A 25,969-nucleotide genomic window follows, 5' to 3' on the forward strand; every position below is an offset into this window, starting at 1 on the left:
GTGACTGGGCCAGGGGCGCCTGCCAGTGCTGCGCAAGCGCACTTTCAGCCTTGGCCTCTACCTCCACCATGACAGAGGGGACAGGCATGTCCCCAAGTCCCCAGGCCCAGGCATCTGCAAGGCTCCTGGGGGCTCCTCCTGGTGTCGGGTGGGCTCCGCCCCCTGGGTGAGGCTGCAAGTCTCCCTCCCTTGGAGAGCGCGTCGCTCACGGAGCCGTGGACACCCCATGGGTGTGGCCAGCTGCACCCCACGCACTTCAGAGACGCTGGCCAGACAGGACCCCCGCTCACCTCCTGGAAGCTCCCACATCTTCCCAGAGACCTTCAGCCAGTCGGACCCCAAAATGCCTTCCCCAAACTAGGACATTTGAGGCCTGTCCTTCCTGCCAGGCACTACAGCCCAGTGACACGGGTGCGCCCCGCAGAAGGGGAGACCCCCTGTCACTGCCCAGAGCACCCTCCCCCGCTGTCTCGAGGAGGCTGTCCTGCCCTCCATGCTCTGAGCCGCCCGAGCGCCTCCCTGTGCCCAGCCTCAAAGCGCAGAGCCAGGGCTGGTGGAGGGAGCCGCTGCTGCCGCCGCGCCTGGCAGAATTCCGGAATCTGACCCGAGAGCTGGGCAGGGCCGGTCTCTCTCTAAGCTCAGGGGCAGTGGGGGTCCTGGTGGGAGCCCCCAGGGCACTGTGGGTGGAACAGCCCCAGGGCAGCGGTGGAACAAACCCCTGCCCGGGCCATGAACATCCGTCCTTTGGGTCCCTCCTGGGATGCTGGGTCCCGGGTGGGCCCCCTGCTGCCTTGACACTGGGAGGCGCCTGCCTGGGGGGCGGGAGGGCCCGGGGTGAGCAGCACACCCGCCCTCCCTGCACACAGCCACACTCGGCTCCTTGGCAGGCTGGGAGCCGCTGCCCTGAGGCTGGGACAGGATGTCGCCTCCAGTGAGGTGCAGTGGGTCCCCTGTGCCCATGGACACGGAAGACCCTGGGGCGGTGGGACGGGGGTCCTCCCCTGCCTGTCCCGAAGTCCCTGTCTGGCTTTCTGACCCTGCGGCTGGCTCTAGAACCGGTTGTGTGCGGGGGAAGGTGGCGCCCGCAGGGGCCTCTGGCTGCATTCCCTGTGGTCACAGGAAGGGTGTGGACGGGCCAGAGGCGGGCCGCCCCTTGGGGGCCGGAGACCGCAGAGCCCAGCGGGGTATAAAGGCCCGGCCGGGCCAGAGTCCGCCAGAGAGGATGGGGACGACCCTGCTGCTCCTGCTGAGCCTGTGGCTGAGCCTCGCTGCGGCCCTGGAGTTCGACAACCGGGCGGTGATGCGGGGGGACTACAACATGGCCAAGGTGGGTGGGGCTGGGCCCCTGAGGGGCAGGGGCTGGGCGGGGCCGGCCCCAGGGGGGCCGTGAGCACTGCGCGTCCCTGGGCCGTCCCGGGCCACCCACTGGCACTGTTGCCCTCAGGTCTCCGGGGTCTGGCACTCCATCTCCATGGCCTCGGACGACCTGAAGCGGATTGAGGAGGACGGGGACCTGAGGGTCTTCGTACAGACCATCCAACACTTGAGAAACGGCAGCCTGAGATTCAATTTCCTCTTTAAGTAAGTGTCTCCCGCGTGGCTGGACCTGGGGGAGGCCCCTCCCACCCCCACCCTGGAGTCACTGCTCAGGCTCCGTGAGTGCCCGGGCTGAGCACATGACCCCCTGGGGACAGGGGACCGAGGACTGTGGGGCAGGTGGCAGGGGTGGGGGGCTGTGTGTCACGCATCCGGGGAGACCAGTGCCTGGCTGGCGTCCGGCTGTGGAGTGGGGCCGGGTGCCAGGACGGGGAAGCCGAGCCCCAGACGCTTCACGCCGCCCGACGCCCTGGGGGCGGCAGCTCCGCTCCGGGCCTCACCCGAGCTGGCCTGCAGGGTGCAGGGGGAGTGCGTGCCCGTGGACGTGGTCTGCAAGAAGACAGAGAAGAACGGGGAATACTCCATTGCCTGTGAGTGGGAGGCACACCTTCCCGACAGCCCGTAGCTCCCTTTCTCCAGGCCTTGGCGACTTTCTAAAACTGGGTGCCAACTTAGGGGATTTTATGGGACCCCCGACAGCTTGGCCCCGAATCGAGGACCCGGCCTGGCACCAGTCCCAGGGCGGCTCCTGGCCCAGGCCCACGGGGAGGCAGGTGCCGTGCTGGGCTCCCAGAGGCGGGCACCCCAAGGGACAGTGGGGTCTATGGGCCGACCACGGAGGGGCCCTGAGGCCGCTGCCGACTGCGCCACGCAGGGTCCACGCCTGAGCGGGCACTTCGGGCTCACCCGCTCCTCCCCCCGAAGGGCTGCTCGACCCAACATCCTCACCTGAGGCACGCAGTGCACCTGTCACCGAACCCCGGGGGCGGGCAGGGGGGGCCTCGCTGAGACGCGTCTCCACGGAGACGAGGGGGAGAACAAGGTCACCGTCCCCGAGACTGACTACCAGCTGTACGTCACCTTCCGCCTGCAGAATCTCAGGAACGGGACGGAGACCCAAGTGCTGGCACTCTACGGCACCGCCCCGGCCGCCGTCTGCCGGCAGAGAGTATCGGGCCCCTCAGGGACCCTCCTCCTCCGGAGCCAGGCCCCACACTGGGTGGGGAGTCGCGCCACGCCCTGGGATGTGGGGAGGTGTCCCCACCCGCTGCGTCCACCCACAGACACAGTCAGGATGCAGGTCCTCATCCTGCCTGAGTCACTTCCCTGGGGCTGTCCCCACACCGAGTCCCCAATCTGTTCGCAGGACGGATCCCACAGCTGGACCCCTCCTTCCTGAACAGATTCAAAAACATCTGCAAAAAATATGGACTTAGTTCACAAAACATCATCAACATGACCAAGCAAGGTGGGTGCCACGGTCTTGGGCCATGACAGCAGCTGTCACAGGGACAAGCTCCAGCCTGGTCCTGCCCTGCCCGCAAAGCCTGAGGGCCTGGGGGTTCAGGGGGCCCCAAGGAGGCCCCGTCTGAGAGCCCCGTTCTGTCTTCCAGACGACTGCTTCTCCAAGTAGCAGAAGAGCAGCCCGGGCCTCCAGTGCATGAGCGTCCACATGGGACGGGGCGGGGGCTGGACGGGGCCAGCTTGGGGTCAGTGCCAGAGGCCAGCGGTCCCAGCCCAGGGTGGACACTGGCACCGCTCCCTCACCATCTGCTGGGTTTTCCTGCAGAGAGAACAGAGCACAAAGCGTTTGGTGAAAGATGATGCACAAAATATCGTGGGAGGTGGGTTGAAATGGGGCCCTATGGGGTGGCCTGAGCCTCCAGGCACCGTGACAAACTACCAAGGCGGCGGCCGGGGACAGCGAGGTGAGCTGTCCCACAGCTCCCGAGCCCACGAGTCTGAGAGCAGGGGCTGCAGGGCTGCCCCCCTCCGGAGGCTCCTTCCTGCCTCTGCCAGCTGCTGGTGGCTCCAGAGGTCCCTTGGCTTGTGGCTGCATCACCCTAACTTCCGCCTCATGCCACCTTCTTCCCTCCCTGTCTCTGTCTCCTCCTGTAAGGACAGTTGTCATCGGATTGGGGGCCACCTAAGCCCCAGATCTCCTCTTGAGACCCGCAACTTCACCACACGTGCAGCCCCTTCCGGATAAGGTCACACTCACAGGCCCCAGGCATTAGCATGTGAACATGTCTTTTTGGGGACGCTGTTCAGTCCCCTTCGAGCCCCCTCCCCCCCAAGACTAAGCCTCCTGTCTGAGAAGCAGGGCCCCCAAAGCCCCCACTGCAGGGGGCCCAGAGGTTTAAAGGAGGTGACGGGGGTGGCCACCAGATCCACAGAGGCCCCTCCTGCCCCCGGGAGATAAGCAAGTGTCACGGCCGGGACTCACCCCTCCCCCTCGGGGTCTGGTGACCATAAGGGACGTGCCGCCTATCTGGTTACTTTGTGGGTTAAAAGTGCTTGTCAGGTATTTATCAGAGACACGGGAAACTCAACGTCCACACGCAAACCTCCCCAGAAGTGCGCACGACGGCTCTGTTCGAGACCACCAGACCCCACACAGCCCAGCACCCCCCAACGGCAAATGCCACACACGGGACGGGACTCGGCAGAGGAAGCGGGTGGGTGTCGGGGCTGCTGTGGGTGAACAGCCTGTCCCTGCGGGGTCCGCGCCCATGGTGCGTTTCTCAGCGAGCTCGCAGGGACAGGGCTGCAGAGGCGGGGACAGAGTGCGGTTTCCGGAGGCCAGGAATGGGAAGTGGGCACAGCTGCTGGGTCCTTGTGGGGATGGACTGTTCCGGACCCCAACTGTGGTGATGAACACACAGCCCTGCCGTGTAACGCAAGGAGCTGAACACACAGACAGGCTTACACACACAGGGGGAAGTGCCAGGGCAGGGGGGAGGCAGGGTCAGGGTCACTGTTATTTCTCACATCTGCGCACGAATCTACAATTCTCTCAGAATAAACAGTTAGGATGAAAAACTGTGTGTCCCTCCCGTGGCCCGATGAGATGCTGGCAGTTGCCGTCCTGTCGCTGCCCCTTCCCCGTCGCCGCCTGTAGCTCCCAGGCCACCACCAAGCCGGGCCCATCCCGCCGCCCGTGGCTGAGTGATTCCCCAGGAGCCCAGGGAACCTCCGCCCTCCCGTGTCCTGGGGACAGAGACCACGCTTCCTGCACGTGCGGCTGAGGCTCCCGGCCCCTCAGCACCCCCACGGCTCAGGCGGCACCTCCTGCAGCCGAGACCCACCCCACAGCCGCCACCCCGGGATCTCTGCAAAGGGGACACACATTGGGTGGCCTGGCTGGGGTCACTGGGCAGCCCCAAGCCCAGCTCTGTGTGCTGTCTGCACAGGGTCACCCACACCCCAGGGCCTGGGGGGAACTCGCCCCCGGCAGTGCCTGCCCACCCAGGAGCTGAGCTGAGCTGCCTGGGGGTGAGAGCGTGGGTGCCAGCCCCTCCCACGGGCACTCCAGGCTGTGGGGACACAGGCCTGGCAGAGCCGCAGTGCCCCTTCCAAGGACGCCCAGCGCCGAGTGGGGCACCTCCGTTGGCACAGGCGGGGCGGGAGGCACCCGGCACTCCACGGCCCATGGCTTCCTGTTCCCCGTCCAGCTCCTGGTGCAGCCTGCTGAGCTGAGGCAGGGAACACGCAGGAAGCTGCCCTTGGCGCAGGGCTGCCGGTGCAGAAAGGCAGCATTTGGAGCACAGCAGAGGGGTGCTGGGGGAGATGACCCTCATCACAGGAGATGCCCTGGCCGGGGATGTGGGCGGAGCCCCGCCTGGCCCCTGGAAGGAGGCACAGAGGGGAGCTGAGCCCAGAGCCGGGTGTCCCCAGCCCTCCCATCCGGTGCACAGCAGCCCAAACCCAGGGTCCTCCAGGTGGGGGCAGTCTCAGGGTCAAGGGGTGGGGCCGAAAGAACCACTGAGAGACCACGTCACTGTGCGCGGCTGTGGCAGCCTCGGTCAAAGCAGAGCCAGTGAGCGGCTCGGACACGTCAGAGGTGAGTCTGGCACCATCAGAGCCAGGTCAGTGGGAGACACACCCCACCGCCCGGTGCCAGTGTGGGCCGGCACAGGAGAGCCCTGCTCACCTCTCACTCGCCTGCCTGCCGCAATTGAGATCAATTTTATTTTCAGTGGAAAAGCATGTCGATAACCAACTCCCGACGTAACAGGGGCCACTGCCTCCCTTGGTGAGCAGGACAGCCGACCTCTGCCCGGGAGGTGACCCAGGAGCAGCCAGACCCCAGGCAGGGGGCCTGGGCAGGTCTGAGGGCTGAGCAGGCAACAGGCCAGGCCACCTGCAGGGGGTCCTTGGGGCCAGACACAGGGACGTGAACCTGTCCAGCAGGGTCTCCGGGTGCAGCCCTTGGCTCAGAGCTGCTGTCTGTGGCATCTCTCGGGGCCCTTCATGGGTGTCCTGAGTCTTTGGGGAGCAGCCTGGCTGGGTCCAGGGCAGGAGACCTGCCCTTCCAGTGGCAGCGAGGGTCTGACCCTCTCTCGCCATGCTCTGCCCCTCTGCACCAGGGACACGGCGGAGGACCGTGTCTAAGGTAAAGGCCGACGCTAGGCAGAGAGGGAGGGCTGCGATCAGTAATCACCATCACTGTGGGAGGACTGGACTCCACCTGCGTACAGAGCTGACCGGTTGTTTGCAAGAAAGAGGGAGTGGGGAGGAGGCCTGGGGCTCCGTGGAGTCAGGAGAGAGAAAAATTACAAAAGCAGAAAGGGCTGGTCCATGGGAGCCCCCAGGGTGTCGCACGGGTGCTTCCAGGAGTCAGGCTCCTGCCGGGGTGGGGGCCAGGCCACCGCAGGCTTGGGTTTCTCAGGCAGCTTCAGGGGGGCCGGGGGCATCCTGGGGTGCGGCCTGGAGAAGCAGTGTCAGTGGGTGTCCAAGTCTCCATGGCCAAGGTTGAGGCCAAGCCAAGAAGGGGGCACAGGGGGCCCGGCTGGAAATTGGTGGAGTTTGGCCATGGAGAGGGTCCTTGCCACCTGCCCCGCGGTACATGGGCACCTCCTGGTAGCGCCCGCCAGGACACAACCTGAAACGGAAAACAGGACGGACGCCTCGAGAGACAGCACAGGTGCCAGAGAGCACAGCCGCCAGGACCCCGGCCACGCTGAGCCCTCCGCCGGGAGCCCGCGGCTCCGGTGTCCCTTCCCGTTTCTTTTCTCTGCTTGGTCCTGAGATCCAGCCTGGTACGTGCGTTCTCGTCCCACTCGCGACAGCGACTAGACACCCCCCTTGCTCCTCGCCTTCCTTCCAGCTTTCCGGAGTCGGGGAGTGCCCCGCCCCAGGACTAGAACGCGAGCAAATCCACAAGCAGCGCGTGCTCCCGCGCACTTCCGCGTCGCCGGGACACTGCGCATGCTCCGATGTTGTTCACCCAATCACTGGCGGTCGAGGCTACGCCGACGCGCAGCGCGTGCTCCCATGCACCTCCGCGTCGCTGGGCACTGCGCATGCTCCGATGTTGTTCACCCAACCCCTGGCGGTCGAGGTTATCCCGACACGCAGCGCGTGCTCCCGTGCACCTCCGCGGCGCCGGGCACTGCGCATGCTCCGATGTTGTTCACCCAACCCCTGGCGGTCGAGGTTATCCCGACACGCAGCGCGTGCTCCCGTGCACCTCCGCGGCGCCGGGCACTGCGCATGCTCGGATGTTGTTCACGCAACCCCTGGCGGTCGAGGTTTCTCCGACTCGCACCGCCACACGCAGCCCTGCTGCATCCCGCACGTGGCTCCGCGGCATTCTTGCTGCGCTGCCCCTTTGGTCTCCGTTCTGCCAGTGGTGAGCGCGGGGATGTCCCTGACCCTGCGCCCGCAGCAACACCCTGCGGCAGACACTGGGGTGAGGGTGTGGGGCCCCCCAGGCGGCTGTGCCCCACGCCAGCCCGCGGACCTGCCGGCCCGTCTCCTGCCAGCCAGGTGTGCGCGGCCCTCGTTTCCCTTTGCGGCCTCGGCGTCGCGGCGGTGGCCCCCCCGGCGGCGGAAGGTGCGTTGTTCCCGTGTGGTTCCTCCGCTGGGAGTGGCCTGTTCGGACCCCTTGCCCCGTTTCCAGTTTTCCCTTGTCCTTGTTGGACGTTGGTTTTCTGTGTTGGACATCAACCCATTTCTGCTCACCGAGTGGCAGACGCCTTTGCCCCACCTCAGCCTGTCACTTGCCTGTCACCTTGCTGATTTTGTTGTTTGCCGTAGGACAATTTTAATCCGCTTCTCACCCGCAGGCTGCGGCCGTGCCCGTCACGCTGGTGCGCATTCCCAGGCCAGGTCCGCAGACCCAGACTCTGCCGTCCACTGGCTGTGCCGCCCTGGCCAGCCCCTCCCCCTCTCTGTGCCGCAGCGCCGCACCTGCAGAGCCCGGGGCGATGACAGCGTCTGCGTCATACGGTTGCTGTCAAGAGGGTACAGTCAGCGAAGACATGTGAGGTACTTGGAACCTAACGAGCACTGAGCGCTGTCCCGACTGCCAGTCCCAGGGTGGGGCCGGGGCCGTGCGCCTGGGTGAGTTCTTAGCGCTCAGGAAGAGTCTGCGCACGGCGTTTTCTGTTAAATAACCGCCAGGAGCCCAGCCAGGAGTGAGCTCGGAGATCAGGCAGATGCTGCGGCTCCGGGATGCGGCTGGAGTCCAGGCCGCGTGCGAGGAGCTGCCTGTCAGAACGCTCTGTTCTGGGCATTGACATTTGGAAGCCGGCATGGCATCCTGCAGCGATTTTTTTTCTCAGAAAGTACCTGACAGGGCCGTGTGTGAACAGTGGGAGGGAGGGTGACCTTGGCCTGACCCCTGGGGAAGGACACCCACGTCAGGCGGAGCTCAGGGCCCTGCAGGGAGAGGGAGGGACGGGTGCTGGGTGGCGGGTGGGCATCCAAGCCGGGGCCGGGAGGAGCTCTGAGCTGGGAAGCCCGGCCCAACCCGAATGTCCTCCCTGCAGTGGGGGAGGCCGAGGACGGGAGCCCACTGCCCACTCCGGGGAGGTCTGCCCTCGCTGGGACGAGACCCAGTGGCCCCGCCGTGGGCAGAGCTGTGCAGGGCGCTCACCATCTCCCAGGAGGCCTGAGGGACCTGCCCGGGGCAAGTGGCCTCTGAGAGCCGCACGGTGCCAAGACAGGAGCTCTGAGCTCGAGCTGCACCCACCGAGCTCAGCTTCTCGAGGGGCGCGGAGTCCAGAGTGGAGCCCTGGGGAGGAGAGCGGGGAGGGAGCCAGGCTCCCCAGGGCTCCAGAGCAGGGACAGCCCCGGCGGGTGACCCCACGGGGGCAGGGAGAGGTGACTGGGGACGGGCGGCGTGGCGGAGGCGTTGTCTTGGGCGTGCCTCACCCCTTCACCTGCCAGCCACATTGTCCGAGAAGCTGGTCCTTGGGGCTGAAGGTCGAGTGAAGGGCAGGGACAGACAGCCGGTGGTGATGGGACGTGGCACGGCAGGCCCCTCAGGCCCCGGGCACAGCTGGCACCTGGGCGTGGAGGAGAGATGGGCAGGAGCGCCAGCTCAGCAGATAATTCCGGATCTGCACCTGGGTCTCACCTGTACAATTACGCATTGTCTGGAGTCCAGGGCCAGCTGAACGGCCCCCACTGCACCTGGCACCACACCCGGGCACACTGCAGAGGGGAGGCGGGGGTTCCGGTGCCCCCTCCCACCCATGCCTGTGGCCTGTCCTGCCCTCCATCCGGGGGCCGCAGTGAACAAGTGACCTCCCTGGGGAGCAGCCATGGCCCCTTGTTTAGCTCGAGCTAGTGAGACCTCCCAGGAGGAAGTGGGGCTCAGTGTCCCATAAACAGCCAGAATAAACGCCCGCGAGCGCCCTGAGCCGGCTGGGCACCCGGGCCAGGGCAGCCGCCCAGCGCTCCCTGCACCTGTCTGAGGGCTGAGTGGCACCCTCTGTCCTGCAGCCAGGCATCCCCACACCCGGGCACTTTCAAGGTCAGCGCTGTGCAGCTACCGCCGTCAGCACCCCCAGCCTGTGGCAGAGCGACGCCACCCCCAGCTGCTGTCAGGAGACCACACAGGGACAGAAGGGTCCTCGGACACACGGCAGGGCCTGTCCCTGGCCATGCTGCGCAGACAAGCTTGGCCTGGAATGAGGCTGGGGGATCTCCGGGCTGTTCCCGGGGTCTCCCAGGGACCCCCAGCTGGTTCTCAGGTGCATGACCTTCCTGGAGATGGGCAGTCCCAAGTCTGACCATCCCCAAATGCAGCAAACTTGAGGGCTTCAGACCCTTCTGTCAACACACGTGCTGAGGGGCAGGTGGGGGAGAGGGGCGGGTTCAGCCGCCCGGGGCTGAGCAGGACCCTGAGCCCCACGTCCACGGGGAAGCTGAGCGGCAGGGGCTGGGGTCCTGGGGGGTCGGTGTGGTCTAGCGCCAGCTGCCCTGGAACTCAGATCTGCTAAATCTTTTCAGCGAAGACTTTTCATGTCACCCCACCCTACTCTTCCTCCCAAGGGCGATGACACGGGTGTTTTTTCAGTCCAGGTTCTTTCCAGGGGTCCAGGGCCTCCCGGCCAGGCTGCAGCATCTCTGGGCCCCTCGCTCTCCCTCGTGCCACCTGGTGCCGGGGACCCAGGCGGGCTTCCTGGAAGCACCATGTGCCTCTGAGCACCCCACTCGAAAGTTAACGTCCTCGTCGATGCCGTGTGAAATACCCAAGGTTACTATGTCGTCTCTCCTCTGTGCACCCACCTGTGGGGACCGTCATGTCTCAGGGCTCAAAGACAGAGCCGGGCAGGGACTCTCTAGCACTTTACCCACGATGCCGCATGGGTGCCCCGGCATCCTCTCTCAGCATGTGGAAAGCGGAGCCCCCGTCTCCCCACCCAGCTTTGCTGCACCCCCCCCCGCCTCCTGTCTGGCCAGCGGCCGGCCCGGTGTCTAGCCATGCGACTGGCAAGCAGGGATCCACCTGAACGCTCTCCTGGCTCTCACCAACGCCGCGGCGAGTCCACTCTGCTCAGGACGGATCAGACTCTGCCCCTCCCCCAGGTGGTCTCTGCCTCCTGTGGCCCCAAAGCCACTGTCCCTGGGCCGTGGGAAGTCAGTGCTCCGCTTCTGGGCATGTGGGGGAGATCCTGGTGGGCCCACTGCACCCCCCATAATGGCCTGGAAGTCTGAATAAAATGTAGTAACCAGCTCCCTGCAGGCACCAGTAGCCACAAGGGCAGAAACTGAAGCAAAGCTGGCACTGACTGCATCCGCAACAACCCTACTCTCAAACGGTCACATTCTGAAGTGCCAGGGTGAGAACTTCAACGTGTGCATTTTGGGGGACACAGTTGAACCCGTAGGAGACCCCAGTCACTGTCCTTGTTCCGCTGCCCAGTTGGGGGCTGCAGCTCGTCTAACCAGGTGGGGCGTGCTTGGCATAGCTGTCAGGAACCCTGGGCCCACCTGGTCCCGTGTGTACACCCTGTGTCCGCCCAGCCATGTGCCGGGAACGGTGCGTACGTGAGGGCAGCTCAAGGTGACTGTGACACAGCACAGCCCAGGAAGCTGGCCTGGCCCGCGCTGGCTGTTGACTTTGGAAATTGGCTCTGTGGAAACAGTTCTGGTGCCCAGAGCAGCAAAGAGGAGCGTAGACAGGGCTGGCAATCGTCTCTGAGGATTAAGAGCCCCACACCCCGCCAGGGACACGGCGGAGCCCTTCCACGTGGCCTCAGCTATATAAATGCCGTGGGGCCAGCATCACTGGAGCCATAGCCCCCACCGTCACCAAACACAGACAGACCGTGCCGTGAAGATGCGCCTGCTACTGCTGGCTGTGGTGCTCGTCCACGGGCTCCAGGCTCAAGAGAAGCAGCAGCCGGACGTGTCGAAGGTGAGACGGGGAAGGGCCCGGACCAGGGCCCCGGGTGCCCCCAGGGACGGGGCTGGAAGGAACTGACTCCAGGCAGCTTCGTGGTGGACGGAGGGTGGGCCAGGCCCCCGGCCCAGTGGAGGCATCACCGAGTCCCAGTGAGACCCAGGCGGGGTGTGCCTTCCCGGAGCAGGAACCCTGGGAGGGAACCCGCACAGGTCGGTGCTCAGGAGGCGGGCCGGGCGGTCCCTGCGGACCCCTGGTCAGCCCCGCCAGGTGCCGATAGCACCAGCGCCCACACCAGACCACGGGCAGCCCGTGGGCACCATTGCACCAGAGCCGCCTTAACACAACTCGTAAACGGGCCGTCGGGGGATTCCAAGGGCGGCTTTGGGGCTTGGGGGCCTGCTGTGGAAGTCACCCTCAGTTCAGACCGAAAGGGATTTCGGGGCGCACCATGTGCTTTAGCCCGGGAACCCACCAGCTCAGCCAGCACCTCGGGGCTCTCCTGGGTGTGATCTGGGCAGGCTGTTGGGCCAGGGGGGGTCCAGGGGTCCAACCCCCTCACCTGGCCTGTCTCATGGCCGGCAGCTCTCGGGGACCTGGTACACCTCCTCCTTGGCCTCCAACAACTCTGCCCTGATTGCACCCGGCGGGCCCTTCAGGGTTTTCCTGAACTCCATGGATGTGGACGACAGCAGCCTGACCGGGCACATCCTGGTGCCGTGAGTCCGGGGCAGGGTGGACGCTTGGGTGGGTGCAGGAGCTGGGTGGGCTTGGCTGGCCCGGGGGCAAGGACAGGGACACTGCTGTGCTGTGTCCAGTCTGATCCAACCTTCTCACCTGCCGTGTGACTGCCTACCTCCCTCCCCATGGACAGCCATGCCTGTCCACACGCACCGCCACGCCTGCCCCAGGGCTCCCTGGCGTTGCGGCATTGTGTGGGGAGCCTAAGGGCTCTGTGTATGCAGGGGGAAGGGGCCGTCCCTGCCACCTCCCTGCTGTTCCCTCGGCTGCTGCTGGCAGCTCAGTTCCCGGCTACCAGGGGAAGCCGGAGCCGGGAGGGAGGCAGACGTGGCCGGAGCAAGGGGAACCCAGGAAGCCGAGGGACTGATGTTTGCCACGCAGGCACGGGAGGGAGTGCCTGGTGCCTCTGATTTAAAATGGGAGGACAGAGGACGAGTGCCCCCTGTGCCCCCAGGACAGACAGCCAGTGCTACGGGAGCTCCCTTGTCGCGTTGAAGACTGATGCCGAGTGGTTCTACTTGGAGTGTGAGTGCTCACGTGGGCAGTGCCGGCTGTCCCGTGCGGCCCCAGCGCGGTGCCATCCCCAGGGGTCTTGGCTGTAGAGCCAACCGCACACCTGCGAGTCCCTGTCAGTGGCTCAGGCCCCCTGGGCGCTGGCAGCCACTCTCAGGGTAGAGCTGTTTTTTCGTCACCCTTGCTATGGTCCCCTGGGGCCCAGCTCTGTGCCCGTGCAGAGGACAGCGGGGGCTCGGCCGTGGACGCGGCCTGTGGGACCCCAAGCCCCGTGTCAGCCCTGATGTTCTCCGTAGTCTGGGGACGAAACAAGCTCTACATAGCGGATGTGGTGGCCGACAAGTTCTTGGTTCTGTACGTGATCAACGAGCAGGAGGGTGTGACCAGCCTGGTGGCCGGTCTGTTCGGTGAGTGCAGACCCCAGCCCACGACCACAGCCCTCCAGGAGGGAGCAGGGCCCTGCCGTCCACCCACAGTGGCGCCTGGTGTGGGCTGTCCTGGTCCCCTCCTGGTCCCGGAGAGCACAGAGCCCCCACCCCCTGGCACCCCACACCTCCATACCCTACCCCGGCACCCCAGCCCCTGCCTGAGGCCCTGTCTGAGGTGTGTCCTGGGAAGAGAACTGCCGCCCTGGGCCCGCTGCCCTGCCACGGCCGTCCCGTGGCAGCAGGGAGACCGAAGCGCCTGTGTCCTGCCCCCAGCGCGGAGCCCCGTGGCAGAGCAGGAGTCCCTGGACAGGTTTGAGAGCATCTGTGAGGACCTGGGCCTGGGCAAGGAGCAGATCGTGTTCCTGGAGGACACCGGTTAGTCCTGCGCTGCCCCGTCCCCGCTCAGTTTCTCTCTGCTCCGGTGTCCGCCCGGGGGGCCGGGGCGGGGGCCAGGCCCGAGGCTGATGGCCGCTCTGCCCCTCAGATCGCTGCCAGGAGTTCCGAGCCTAGGGCCATCGGCACCTGCAACAGGTGGGTGGCACCCCGGAGCTGGGTTCCTGCCAGCACACGCTGGGCACATGGCAGGCACACGCCACGTACACCGGGGTCTGAGGCCCATACTCCCGGCCCCTCGCTACCCTGAGGAGCCCGGGCTCCCACTGAGTGGGAAGGGGGCTCCACACCCTCCTGTCCCCTCCCTGTGTGTCCCTTCCACAATTCCAGCCCTGGGGACAGTGAGCCAAGGAGCCGGGTCTGGGTCACCTGGGGCTCGGAGGGGGAGGTCGGGGGTCAGAGGTCAGCCCTTTGCTTGGCTCCACCACCCATGCTCTCCAAACCCTCCAGAAATTCCGCCGAGAACGCCCCACCGTGCCCCTGCTGTGCGGTCCCTCCTGCCGCCTCGCCTGGGCCCCGTGTGCCCCTAGCGGGGTCTCTGCCCCTCCACGCTCTTCCCCTAGGCTGTGGTCCCTCCTTGCTCAATAAACGATTTTCCATCACAAGATGACTCTGTCCTCCCTGAGCTGGCCGGGGCCGGGCCCTCCCTGCACCCGGGCAGGAGATGCGTCTCAGCGGCCAGGCCCGAGTCCACCAGGAAGCTGTGCTGGGGGAGTGGGCTCCGCAGGCAGAGGAGTAGGCAGGTGCGGGAATGGACACGGGCCACCGCAGGCCACACTCGGGCCGCCCGTTCCTGTGTGATGCGATGCACCCCAAACCCCTCACACCTCCTGGGCTGAGCCGGGCACCGTGCCAGCTCCGGGCTGAGGGCTCCAAGCACCCAGCTGAAGCCCCTGCCCTGCACCCTCTGGGCTGAGTGGACTCCACTGCCCACAGCCTGCAGTGTGTGACAACGCTCACTGCATGGAGCCTCCCCGCCAAAGTGCCATCCTCCCACGGCAGGGGCTTGTTCTGAAGTGACTCCCAGGAATGGATGGAATGTTCCAGCTTGGGGGGGTGGGCTGCGCATAGGCACAAGGCTGCAGCCCAGTGGGGCTGTGCCCACATGGGGATTGTGTTCTCTCTATGGGGGACAGAGACTGCTCTGGTCTCTGACACACAGATCTGGAGGACTTGAGCCTGTCTCCAGGAGGGGAGGATGAGCCTGGCAGCCCTGGGTGGAGACCGTGCCCACCTCTGCACGGCTGAGGCAGGCGGGCAGCTGGCAGGGTTGGCCCCCCAGGCCTTGGGGGCAGGGGTGGTCCAGACACTGGGGCCAGGTGGCCTCTGCTCTGGGTCCCAGGGAGCGCAGCAGAGGCCAGCCCTTCCCTAGGCCACCAGGCCAGGGGAGGACACGCGGTCCTGAAACTACCCCACGTGGTGCAAGGCCCAGCCCCGCTGCTCTGCGGGACGTGCAGAAGAGCCGCCCGGGCAGCGCGGTCCAAGCCTCTGAGGGCAGCAGGGCAGGTGATTGGGCTCCCACGGCGCTGGCAGCCACCAGAGCAGGACCAGGCAGCTGCCTGCGCTCCACGGAGGTGGTGTGAGCGATCTGCCTGTGAATCGGATTAATCACACAAGAGCCACACAAGCTTTGCTTCCTCCGGAAAAACGCTTTTCCTCTTTAATAATCCACCTCCGCCAGTCCCGGCCTGCCAGCCTCTCTGAAATTAGAGCACAGCTGCACCCACTGGAAATAGGACAGGCGCACAGGCCGCCCCGAAACGCGCCCGCCGGGTCCTAGCAGGCAAAGAAGTCAGGGAAGATGCCGTCCTCCTCTTCCCGCAGGGCCAGGCCCGAGCAGGTGAAGTCCGAGCCCCACGGCTCCAGGGAGCTGTCCTGGAGCTCCTGGCAGCCCAGCTCGGGGTCCTCCGGGAGGCCCGGCTCTGCCCCATCCGGCGAGCTGCTCCTGGGTGTGGCCCAGGCGGAGGCCCCACTTCCTCTGCCCTCCAGGGACCCTGGAAGCAGACAAGCACATCAGAGGGGGCTCCAGGGCGCTGGGGCAGGTAGGTGGGACCAGAGAGAACCAGGCTCCGACCTCTGCCTGTCTGCCCTGCCCATTCCGGAGGCTCTGCACACCTGTGAGAGGGGGACACGCACTCTGCCTCGTCCCCCCGGCACAGAGCCGGTGACCAGGAGGGCAGATCACACCTGGCTGCCCTGCTCCAGGCCCAGGACACTCGCAGGGTCAGAACCAGGAAGGTGCCCCCAACACTAAAACCCGGGGAAGAAGGATTCTGGACACATCGCACAATCAGATGCCTTTGCAGCCAAGGCGGGCTGGCCCGGCTCTCGCCAGCACGAGAACACGGGGTCCCACACGCCACCAGCCCCACGAGTTGCACACACACGCACACATCACATACACATGCGCATTCACGCAGGCCCAGGCTCACACACACCCGCTCACACGTGACCTGCCCCTCCTGCCAGTCATCCTGACAACCAGGCACCACGGAGGAAACGGGGGCTCAGATGCAGACTCCGGGACCTGGTCCCCTGCAGGCCCGTGTCAGGTGCTGGTGCTAGAGAAGGTGGCCCCAGCCGCAGCCCCACTCACCTGGCCACCAGTCGGGACTGGCAGTCAGCAGGAAGGACATCTTGTCCTCCCCGTCGGATCCCGACACAGACCTGAGGGCGAGAAGACCCCCAAGTAGGCTCAGGCCCTCGAAGGCAGACACTCGGGCCCCGAGTCCTCAAAGACGGCTTCTCAGTCAACGGGGACCAGGCGCTGCCCACCCGCCCGGCGGGAGAAGCCGCTGCCCGTCCTGCCCAGGCTGCCAGCACCACCTGCCTCTCTCCAGCCGCGCCCCCCTTCCCCTGCCCACGCCCAGCTGGCTGCTGGGCAAACACAACTCATCTCACCACCAGCCAAAACAAGACCATTAGGAAGACAAAAGCATTTTCAGAAATGACACGGAGCACGTGGCGGCCGGCCCGGCCGAGACCCCAGCCCACCTCCCGCAGATGCCCGTTCCCACCCGGTGCTGGGGGGCCGAGGCAGAAAGGAGGCGTGACAGCACACACACACACCTGGGTACCCACCTGGCGTCTGGTGCAGGCACCAGGGCCTCCTCGGCCGGCCCTGCCAGAGGGGTGGCAGCCCTGGCCAGGGGCCCAGCGTGGCCCAGCCAGCCAGGGGCCTCCTCGCTCATCACGGGGGACGTCAACTGCCGCGAGCGAGGCCAGGGTGACAGTGGCCGTGGGACCTCAGCCAGGCCTGCGGGCGGGGGCGCCAGGCTGGAGGGCTCTGTGAGAGTCAAAGTGGGTCAGCGCTGCCCGCCCAGCCCCACAGGCTACCCTGAAGACCCCACAGGCCCAAGCCCAGTCCCCTCACGCCAACTAAGTGTCTGCCCAGTCACCTGTGCCCGCAGGGGATGTGTGGAGGGGAGCTCGAAGCGGGTGGCAGACAGGCACCCAGGGGGAGGGCAACCCCCCAGAGCTAAGGTGCCCAGCACCTGCAGTCAGGGGGCTTCCTGGAGACGGTGCCAACTCCGCCTCAGGTCAACTGTGTGGGGCTCAGACCTGGGGCCCCTCCTGGTGCTGCTTCCCTAACCCAGGCTCTGCCCTCCAACCTGCTCCCTGCCCCCAACCTCTGCACCCCCGTGCCCTGGAGACCCCGGGTCTGGCACCAGCCCCGCCATGGTGGGCACATGGGCCACCAAAGAGGGACCTGAGCCCGGCTGTGGGCACCGCGGAACCAGAGGCCCCGCCCTGCCGGGAGGGAACAGCCAGGCAGCTGCAGGCCGGAGACTCCCCCAGGTATGAGCAGAGCAGATGGGGTGCCCTGGGGAAGACGGATCTGAAATCTGAAACCAGCCAGGACTGGGGAAACAAGTCCACCAGGGCCGCTGGCTGCTGGAGGGAGCCACACACAGGAGCCGAGGCGGGATGACCAAGAGCAGGACAGAATCAAGTCCCCTGTGTTCTCATACTTCCAGAGAAGCCCAGGGGGCCCTGCCTCCAGGGAGCAGAGGCAGCCAGGACGTGGGCCCGCTGGACTCCACTCCCGGAGCAGAGAAAGGCCCCGGGGGTGGGCAGGATGCAGGGGACAGACCAAAGGCAGACCGGCAGGGACACTAGGCACCCCAGCCTGCCTCCTTCCCACCTTCCCTCCTGTAAGCCTGTCACGTCCGCCCCCACCCAAACACACATCCTTTACAGGAAAACCAAGTTTGGCTCGAGGTCCCTGCAAGGTCAGCCCCGACAAGCAGGTTTTTCAAACACGAGACTGACGTGAACCTGTTTAGACCCCATTGTTCTCAGGGTCAGAACGAGGTCTGGCCCGAGCCGGCCGGGCCCCCAGGCCAAGGACACCACACCCAGCTGTGCTCAAACGTGCACTTACCAGGGATCCGGGACGGCCTGCCCAGTGCCTCGGACGACCCCGCCGGAGCCTTGCTCTCAGCCACATCCAGGGCTGCACAGCGCGGGAGGTCCCCCTGCCTGAACATAGACACACAGCAGGGACTCTGAGCCCCACAGGCTGGACAGAGACCTGAACCCAAACCCAAACATGTTCTAAAACCACGCGTGTTCTTTACAGAACACGCTGATGGGGGCCCTGGGGCTGCCTCCACCTTCCCAGCCTAGGGGCACAGAGCCCCCACCGTGCCAGGACACCTCGGAAACCACCGTGCCTCTACTCCGGGCCAGCTCAGCCCACCAGCTTCCCCATAGAGGCTCTCTGCCCGTGCCCACCGAACCCCGCCCCGCCCCCCAACTCCAGAACGTTCCACAGCTAATTAGCTGCTGGCCCCGGTCCCCAGGGGGTAAAACAGGCATGTTTAACACAAGAGGCAGACAATCCTCCAGCCCAGTCACCTGCCATTCTAAAAACGACCAAACCGTCTTAACTTCAGGAAACTCCATTCCTGAAGCCCAGGTGGGATACAGGGGTCTCACCCGGGGACGGGTATAGCGCCACTCAACGACCCCAAAGGAGAGACTATCAGGCACCTCCCGCTCCCAGGCCAGGCCAGTCCTTCACACCTGCCAACCGAGTTGGCCATGCTGGAGCCACTCACAAGCCCACCGCACGCCCAGCCCTCCTGGGCCCGCAGGGTGCTGGCGCCACCGCCGGGCCCGTGGCAAGTTACTGGCTGTGGAGACCCAGCCAGGCCTCCAGGCCTCCCCCACTCTAGGACATGCTGGGGGAGGTGTGTCTGCCACCCCTGGGGGTCCCAGGGCCCTGCAGGGTGTGCCACGGGGGACACTAACACAGTCACGACGGACGCTTCTGTCCCCAGGCCTGGTGTGCCTGCCGGGACCTGACACGACAGGGCCAGCTGCAAGACGTTCTTCTGCAACGAGTGCCACGTCTCTTTGGAAGGAGCAAAAACCTGGAATTTAAACAGACATGTGAAACGGTGACAAAGTGGCCACCGTCAACCAGGAATCCCAGCGGAAAGGCAGGCTGTGGCCAGACCCCAGACCCAGATGTTCGGCACAGGCTCGGTCCCCTGCTGAGGATGGGGGCAGGGTGACAGCCAAGGCTGAAAACACCAGAGGGCTGGCTCCCTCTTCCAGGGGGCAGGCCACGCCCACCCAGGGGCCTTTCGGCAAAGGCTGGGACCCCAGGAAAGTAAGACAGCCCCACTGCCCAGGCCGGCCCTCAGCACCAGCACCTGCCTGCTCTGCCAGACCCACGCGGGATGGAGAGAGGGGACAGAAGCCTCTCTCAAGGGCCGGGTGCAGGGACATAATCTGAGTAGTGTTCAGCAGAGGGACCATGGGGACCCCGACTCTCCCCAAAGGCGGCATCAAGCTTTGGGGCCAGTTACTGAGGGGTGTGAGGAGGGAGGCAAGGCCCGGCCCCGCCCAGCAGAAGAACAGCAGCAGGTGGGGTGTGAACCAATCCGAGCCAGCCCTCGCCGTGGGGGCGGTGGCAGGGGTCACGCTGCCTCCAGGGTGGTGAGATGTCCCATCACGGGCTACTCTGCGGAGGACTCACCAGGTCCGTGCGCTCACAACTCTCGGCGTGCGGCTCCTGGCCAGGCACCAGCGTGCGTGCGAGCCGGATGAACTGCACGGCCGTCTCCAACACCGAGGCCATGTCCTCCCGCCGGCCGTGGAACCGCGGCAGCAGGGCCCGCAGGCGCTCACAGCTCAGGGAGATCCGCTTCCTGCTCCCAGGCAAACGACAAATGCTGTGAGCACCCGGGGCCTGCGCCAGGAGAAAGGCCGGTGGCAGCGCTGCAACCCGCCACGGAGCCACCCTGGGGCTTCCGAGGCAGAGGAACAGGAGGCACTGCCAGGCAGCTCTCCACCTGGTGTGCGCCCTCTGACCTCATCAGGCACAGACCGGGCCTGGCCCCGACCACAGGCTGTCCAGATGTGTGCAGTCGTCCCCCCAGGCCCAAACCACCCCTGCTTTGTGACGTGTGGAAAAAAGGGGGGGATCGCAGGCACAGTCAGGGGTCTAGAGGGTCCCAAATCCACAACTTCGGGAACCGAGGGCTTTAGGCCAAAGCAGCTACGTGGCGGCCACGTGGTGGTCCTTGCTTAGATGGGGACACACCTCACAGGCTGTCCCAACACCCACTCCTGGTCAGAACCACAAGCTAACCCCCACCCCCTTAAAAGCCTCCGACCCCTGGGGCCCGCCACTCACCGGCGCTCCCTCTCGCTCAGCACGTTCCGCGGGAGGCGGGGGCTGGGACCCTCGGCCACCGGAGGGGCTGTGGCAGGGCCCGAGCCCGGGGCGAGGTCCTCACCGCAGGACAGGGCTTCCGAGGAAGAGGCGCTGCCGAGAATAAGGGAGCCGGGCTGAAAACCGGGGAACGCCAGGAGCCTGGGAGCGGGTGCGGGCGTCTCCGCGGGCCCGGGGTGAGGCCAGGGTCTCCCGGGCATGCGCTGACTCCGGCGCCCCGTCCCGCCAGGGCTGGGGTCGGGGCCCTCTGCCTAGGTGGGCCGCGCGGGGAAGACCCTCGGACCGACGCCCGCTGCCGCCACCCCCGATCCTCACCTGCATCCCCCCGGGCTGAGGACTCGGGGGACCCCAGCGTCTGGCTCAGGGGCCTGGGACGCCATGCGCGCGTCGCTGCCGGAGGGAGCCCCGAGGCCGGACGCCCCCCGCCGCTCTCGCCCGCTCCCGCTCGCGGCTCCGCTCCCACCCAATCAGCCCCGGCCCCGCCCACGCCGAGCCCGCCCCCACGCGTGCGCCGGCCCCGCCCACGCCCCACGTGGCTGGCAGCCCCAGGTTCTTCCCCCAGAGAAGTTGCCAGAAGTGGGGGAGGTGCGCCACCTCCAAGCTCCAGGCGGGCACTCTGTCGGCGCCCTGCCCTTTCCGGTCCGCGCGCTCCTACCCAGGCGCGGGGTCTGCCCAGCTGCCGCCCTCCGGTGCCCTGAGCGAAGTGGGGACGCGGGCCCCGCCCGGAGGACCTCCCCACCTAGTCTGGGAACTGTGTGGCCGGGATCCCTCTTCCCCAAATCTCGTTCTCGTGCGCAGCGCTCCGCCTAAGTGCAGGGCCGCCACCCGCCCTACTGGGTCGCCGGCACCCTCTGGTCCTGGCACCCGGGGGGCCGCCTGACCCGAGCTCCCGTACCCTGGGCCTGTGCCCGTCCCGCCTCCGGCAGGTCGGGACAGGTTAGGTCCAAATGTGCAGTGGTCCGTGCAGTGCGTGCCAGCCGGCTGGTCTCTGTTCACCTCCCAGCTGAATATGGCTTGCAGAAGTCACTGGATAAACTTCTGTGGGACGAATACGCAGGGAAAGGGCAGGTGGAGACGTCCTCTCCCAAGGAGGTGGCTCCGAGGGCAAGCTGAGGACCGGGAGGAGAGCAGCGTGAGAAGGGGGGGTGGTGCCCCTGCTGGGGACGGGAGCCGGAGGACCTCCCGTGGAGGAGGACAGCTCCATTCCTGGGAGGAGCAGCAAGAGGGGGTCTGCCCAGGGTGCCCGTCTCCAGCGGAGGAGGCGGGGCAGCACCCAGGCTGAGGGGCGGGTGACACGAGGTGTCTGCTCCCTGCTGCTCAGCCCAGGCCGGCTGAGGTCAGACGTTAAGGACCTCGCAGGAGGGGCGGTGCGTGGAAGCCTGGGGGTGTCGCCGGGATGAGGGAGGGGTCGGCAGGAAGTGGGGGCCAGGCCGTCTCCCCTCCCTGCGCCTGGCTGGGGATGGGGGGGGCTGGTGTGCTGGGCTCGGCCCTGTGGCAGAGTGGGGCCAAGTTGTGGTCTCTCTAAAGCCCTCCAAAACGTTACCAAGCGTGTGAGACTCTTTCCTGCTGACAACGCTTGTAATTACCGCTAATCTGTCACAGGTGCGGGTGGGCACGCTCCACACGGCCGGCCGTCTCTCAGCCCCAGGCAGGAGGGGCCTCCCAGGAGCACGTGTGAGGGGCCAGGCGGAAAGGCTATGCGATCGGGGACCCGTGGGGGAAAAGCCCGCAAGATGCAGGACTGCCTATGAGCTGCGCGGGGGCACAGGCTGCGCCTCTTCTGGGGACGTGAGAGTGTCCTTGACCTCTGCCATGTCCCCCCACCAAAAACATCTGTCTTCGCTCTGTTGTCTGCTGGAGGCAAACAGGCAAGTGATCTCAGGAGAGATGGGGGGTGGGGGGCAAGCGCTGTGAAGTACACTCCTCTCGCCCTCCAGACTGGGCTCATAACAGTCTCAGCCCGCAGTGGGAGGCTGGGTGGGGACCCGAGGCCCTGAGAGGTCTCTGTGTTTCTTTCTCTCTCTCTCTCCCCTGCGGCCGTGGGTTGCAGAGCAACAAAGCACCAGGGTCAGAACTCTTGGCTCTACGGGGCTGAGGCCATCTGAGCCAGGTGACGCGAGGCCCCAGCAGTGTGCACGTGTACGGGACGGGGGCTGCAGCCAGACCTCTGCTTCCCGCTGGCCTTCCCTTGGGGCGGTGGGTGGGCTGCGGCACCTGAGGTCGGGGTCCCTGCTCTCTACCTGTTTGAAGGTGCTGTGTGTGCCGGGTGGGTGAGGGTGCAGGGTTGGGCACCAGGTGGGCGGGGGCACACCGCAGTCACCCCCAGGCCCAGCCCAGCGGGCTCTTGCACAGGTGGTGCCCACAGACAGCCCGGCACAGGCACCTGCCCAGGGGTCTTGAAACTGGTTTGTGCATGAGTGACCGTGTCTGACCGTGTGCTGGGCAGGGGTGAGGGCCGGCCAGGGGCAGCCAGAGTGGGATCGCCCAGCCCCCCGGAGCTGGTGCCGTTGCTGCAGCATTTAAACTGGAAGGGCCCCGAGCACCTGCACACCCACCCCCTGCAGAGCCCTCCCAGGGGCGCGTGGCCGGGAGGCACACTTTGGGGTTTCTGGACATTAACGGGTCCCCTCTTGTGTTTCGGGGTCTCGAGGGCTCTGAATGCCGTGATGGGGGCAGGTCCCAGGTGACGATGCGCGTGGGCCCTCCACACCTGCCCGGTCCCCGCCTGGGCCAGAGCCGCCGCAGGTCCCGGCGTGGCCGGCAGGGGGCGTGTGGGGACAGGTGCCCGAGCCCGACCTTGGAACAGAAGACGTGGTGTGCGGGGCGAGCCCGGGACGGCTCCCGGGACCTGGGCTCCGTCCGAGCCGCCGCCTGCATGCCGCTCCCCGACGGGGCTCGCAGCCCGGGGGGCGTCTACCAGGGGGCGCGTGGTGGCGGCTGCACCAACCGGAACTTCGAGTTCGACGCTGGCCCTTGCGCCCCCAGGTACGGCCTGCTGCGCCCTCCTCCACGCCGAGACCCTGCTCCGGGCCAGCACCACCCCTCGACCCCCACACCCACCAACCCCCCAGGACCGTCGGGCGCCCTCCCAGCCGTGTGGGGCTCAGGGAACCCCTGGGGTGGGGCTCTGCTTGCTGGGGGTGCCGCGTCCACGAGTCTGTGTCCTGGGACGGGCAGTGGCCATCCTCAGGGACTCTGAGCATCTGTGGGGCAGGAGAGGTGGCGGGGAAGCCGGGGGCCCTGCCTACAGGTGGCTGGAGGGGCTGGGGGCAGCACCTCCCACCCTGCCCCACCCCCGCCTGGGGGCAAGTCTCTCTCGTCCCTCCTGAGTGGGGTGGGCCCAGGTGGGGCACTGGGGCCAGGGTCCCCCACGCAGTAGGGCTTTCAGGGCAACCCATCCCGGGGAGATGCCTGACTGGGAAGTGGGGTGTGAGTGGGCTGTCAGGTGTGGCCAGGGGTCCTGGGCTTGCGTCCCTCTGACCGTTTTGCCATCCCTGAGAGGGATCAGCTGAGAAGGGCCTCCAGGTGGCCAGAGCCAGCAGCTCCGCGCAGTGACCTGGCGGTTAAGGCTGGAGGGAGTGGATGGGCACCTGACCGGCCAGAGCCCTGGGTTCAAGGCCGGGTGCTGCTGCTGCCCGTTTTCTGTGTGGGACTCAGTTTCCCTGTGTGTAAAAGGAAGAGGTGGGTCATTTAGGGTCCCGGTCTCTAAGGGCTGTTTGTGCTGAGGGACCAGACTCGAGGCAGCGCCAAGGGGCAGGCTGGTGCCGTAGGGTCCTGGCAGGGCACAGCTGGGCCGAGGCGCAGGTGCTGAGAGTGAGCCGTCACCTGCGGCGTCTTTGGAAGTGGGGCTGCTCTGAAGGGTCACCAGGTGATGTGTGTCTGCCTGCCGGGCACAGAGCGCGTGGGCCCAGGAGGGCTCTCGGGTTCCTGTCCTCACCGTGGTGGCCCTGCCAGCTCCGTCCGCATTCTGGTGTTGCTCCACCCCGGGCCGTGCGGTGCCCGGCTGGTCTTGACCACCTGCCCCAGGCACGGTGGGAGGGCCGTGTCCTCAGGGTCTGGGTGTCAGCCCCAGGCCTGGTGGGCTCAGTCCCACCAGGCCCCCGAGTCTTCCAAATGGCGCCGCCCACCCAGGGCCACCTAGCCTCCCCGCTGGTCTGAGCTGGCCTCTGTCCCTGCAGAGATTCACTGTCACACTGCAGGTAGAGCAGCTGCCAGGGCTTCGGAGGAGTCAGCAGGTTGGGTGAGGACCCCCCAGGGAAGGTGAGGGTAGGTGAGGCACCCCCCCCGGAATGTCAAGCTTGGGGAGACAGCAGGATCTGGCCTGGGCTGGGGGGGTGGGCAGCTGAGCTTCAGGGAGGCCAAGGCTGGAGGCCGGGGAGGCGGGGCCTGGGCAGGTGGGCTTTGACGGGCAGAAGGAAGCGCGTCTCAGGCAGAGCCGCCAGGTGGGTGGGGGGAGAGGGGCTGTCAGGCAGCAGCGGTGAGAACCCGGAGCCTGGGTCTGGCAGCCTTGGTGGCTGGCTCTGCTTCCTCTGGGCCCAGGCGTGTCTGCTGTAGGTGCTGGGTGCAGTGCCGGGACCCCACCCCACAATGTCTGCCCCAGTCCCCACCCACAGCCCCTCCCAGTGGTGCTCCAGGGTCACCAGAGAGGAACTCTCGTCCCAGGGGTCTTCACCCGGCCCCACCCCCCCCCCCCCCCCCCCCCCCCCGGCCAGCTCCTTAGAGCCCTCCCCCACCCTGCCCTGCCGGCTCCTCCCCAGCCTGGCCGTTCTGCCCTGGAGGTGGCAAGCTGCTGCAGGGAAGGGGCCTGGTGGCACCTGGCAGCCCCAGAGCCGGCCAGTGCCCGCCTCCTGCCTGGTGCACTTCCTGGCGGAGCCCCGGTGCCTCCTGGGATGGCCAGTTCCCAGCAGTCCTGCTCCCCAGGTGGGCCTGGGACGGAGGCACAGGGACCGGGGCCTGCAGGCAGCAGGAGTAGCCCAGGCCCCATGGGAGAGGTCCGAGGGCCACGCACGGTACAGCCCAGTCCTAGCTGGCAGAGGGGACCTGGGGGTGGCCAGGCGGCAGCTCAGGACAGGGGTTAGAAGGGCTCCGGTGAGTTTGGGGAAAGGCAAGTGGGGCTTGGCGTGCGGGCTGGGTGCCGGCGGGTTAAGAGGCGTGTCTCAGGGGTGCGCTGGAACCAGCTGAGGCCACCACATGCTCCCAAACCGCCCCTGGCAGGACGGAGGCAGGGTGGGGCCCTGGGAAGGCCCCTCTCAGGGGGCACCTTCAGCTGCTACTCGACCTGGGCAGGAGGGGGCAGGTGGCAGAGGAGGTGGCCTCGTGTGGGGGTGCTCTTAAAAATGGAGTTTCAGGTCAGAGCAGTCTTGCGTCGCGAAGGCTTTTGCCACCGAGCCCGGCGGCCCTGGCAGCAGTGCCCCCTGCCCCCGTCCCCCTGCAGCTGCAGCCTCTGACCCTGGTGCAGGAAGCCGCAGCTCCCACCAGGGCTCTGGGCCCAGCCCAGCCCATACGGGGGCTTTCTGCAAATTGCGTGTCCTGGTCCTTTTTATTATCGTGGGGCAGGCATGTCCCCAAACCCACCATTATTAGCCTGCGCAGGCCACTCCCGGCCCTGCGTGTCCACAGCTCGCTCCTGTCTCAGGCTGGGCTGGGAGCCGCAATTCCCCGTGGCCTCTGCCCCCCACAACCTTCCCCGTGGCCTCTGTCCACACCGTGGGCCTTCCTCTCCCCTCCGGGTCGGCTGGTGCACAGTGTGGTGCTCTGAGCGGCAGTTTGGACGGCGTTCCGGGCGGTTTCCACTCACTGATGTGCCCTGAGCTTCCACGTCCGACCTTGGTGTGTCCCGGGAGACGGTGAGCAGCTGCCGTGGACGTGGGTGTGAAGCCCTTCCCCCGGGAGGTCCCCCGGGACACCTGCCCCCCGGCCGCGTGGGCAGCTTGAGCAGCTCTGGCTTTTTAATTAACATGCAGAGGAAGC

General features: G+C 66.6%; 3 protein-coding genes across 4 annotated transcripts; 2 read left to right on the plus strand and 1 right to left on the minus strand.

Moving 5' to 3' along the window:
- The first annotated feature begins 1,168 nt into the window (after positions 1-1,168).
- LCN9 (lipocalin 9) lies at positions 1,169-3,010 on the plus strand. The gene is made up of 6 exons (XM_045563168.1): positions 1,169-1,327; positions 1,445-1,581; positions 1,894-1,967; positions 2,403-2,513; positions 2,744-2,845; positions 2,991-3,010. Exons 1-6 carry the CDS (start codon positions 1,223-1,225, stop codon positions 3,008-3,010), a joined length of 549 nt encoding a protein of 182 aa, XP_045419124.1. The 5' UTR covers positions 1,169-1,222.
- On the plus strand, positions 2,852-13,913 carry LOC123645617 (minor allergen Can f 2-like). Of its 2 annotated transcripts, XM_045562060.1 has the most exons (12): positions 2,852-5,440; positions 5,577-5,632; positions 6,464-6,638; positions 7,668-7,869; positions 9,331-9,581; positions 9,908-11,251; positions 11,822-11,955; positions 12,432-12,502; positions 12,787-12,897; positions 13,192-13,293; positions 13,403-13,449; positions 13,762-13,913. In XM_045562060.1, exons 6-11 carry the CDS (start codon positions 11,102-11,104, stop codon positions 13,426-13,428), a joined length of 594 nt encoding a protein of 197 aa, XP_045418016.1. In that variant the 5' UTR covers positions 2,852-5,440; positions 5,577-5,632; positions 6,464-6,638; positions 7,668-7,869; positions 9,331-9,581; positions 9,908-11,101; the 3' UTR covers positions 13,429-13,449; positions 13,762-13,913. The 2 variants fall into 2 exon arrangements, with proteins under 2 accessions (XP_045418016.1, XP_045418017.1); XM_045562061.1 differs by lacking the exons at positions 2,852-5,440; positions 5,577-5,632; positions 6,464-6,638; positions 7,668-7,869; positions 9,331-9,581 and having other exon boundaries at positions 10,661-10,673; positions 11,062-11,251.
- A 1,174-nt stretch (positions 13,914-15,087) lies between these two features.
- On the minus strand, positions 15,088-20,379 carry SOHLH1 (spermatogenesis and oogenesis specific basic helix-loop-helix 1). Its single transcript, XM_045563169.1, has 9 exons — positions 20,315-20,379; positions 19,961-20,092; positions 19,301-19,472; positions 18,340-18,689; positions 17,696-17,793; positions 16,393-16,597; positions 16,142-16,185; positions 15,908-16,042; positions 15,088-15,305 (listed from the first exon to the last, which is right to left on the minus strand). Exons 1-9 carry the CDS (start codon positions 20,377-20,379, stop codon positions 15,088-15,090), a joined length of 1,419 nt encoding a protein of 472 aa, XP_045419125.1.
- Between the last annotated feature and the right edge of the window lie 5,590 nt (positions 20,380-25,969).

This window comes from Lemur catta, chromosome 10 (assembly GCF_020740605.2).
Source record: "Lemur catta isolate mLemCat1 chromosome 10, mLemCat1.pri, whole genome shotgun sequence".
Taxonomy (NCBI): Eukaryota; Metazoa; Chordata; class Mammalia; order Primates; family Lemuridae; genus Lemur; species Lemur catta.

What these genes read in the sequence shown, in the direction of transcription:
- LCN9 (XM_045563168.1), top strand. Translation starts at nt 1,223, where the DNA reads ATGGGGACGACCCTGCTGCTCCTGCTGAGCCTGTGGCTGAGCCTCGCT. An exon ending in CGGGGAATACTCCATTGCCT is followed by an intron (nt 1,968 to 2,402) that starts GTGAGTGGGAGG and finishes GTCTCCACGGAG; the next exon opens with ACGAGGGGGAGAACAAGGTC. An exon ending in CATCAACATGACCAAGCAAG is followed by an intron (nt 2,846 to 2,990) that starts GTGGGTGCCACG and finishes TCTGTCTTCCAG; the next exon opens with ACGACTGCTTCTCCAAGTAG.
- LOC123645617 (XM_045562060.1), top strand. Translation starts at nt 11,102, where the DNA reads ATGCCGTGGGGCCAGCATCACTGGAGCCATAGCCCCCACCGTCACCAA. An exon ending in CGAGTGGTTCTACTTGGAGT is followed by an intron (nt 12,503 to 12,786) that starts GTGAGTGCTCAC and finishes TGTTCTCCGTAG; the next exon opens with TCTGGGGACGAAACAAGCTC. An exon ending in CGTGTTCCTGGAGGACACCG is followed by an intron (nt 13,294 to 13,402) that starts GTTAGTCCTGCG and finishes TCTGCCCCTCAG; the next exon opens with ATCGCTGCCAGGAGTTCCGA.
- SOHLH1 (XM_045563169.1), bottom strand. Translation starts at nt 20,379, where the DNA reads ATGGCGTCCCAGGCCCCTGAGCCAGACGCTGGGGTCCCCCGAGTCCTC. An exon ending in CAGGCCGTCCCGGATCCCTG is followed by an intron (nt 16,598 to 17,695) that starts GTAAGTGCACGT and finishes TGACTCTCACAG; the next exon opens with AGCCCTCCAGCCTGGCGCCC. An exon ending in CAGTCCCGACTGGTGGCCAG is followed by an intron (nt 15,306 to 15,907) that starts GTGAGTGGGGCT and finishes GTCTGCTTCCAG; the next exon opens with GGTCCCTGGAGGGCAGAGGA.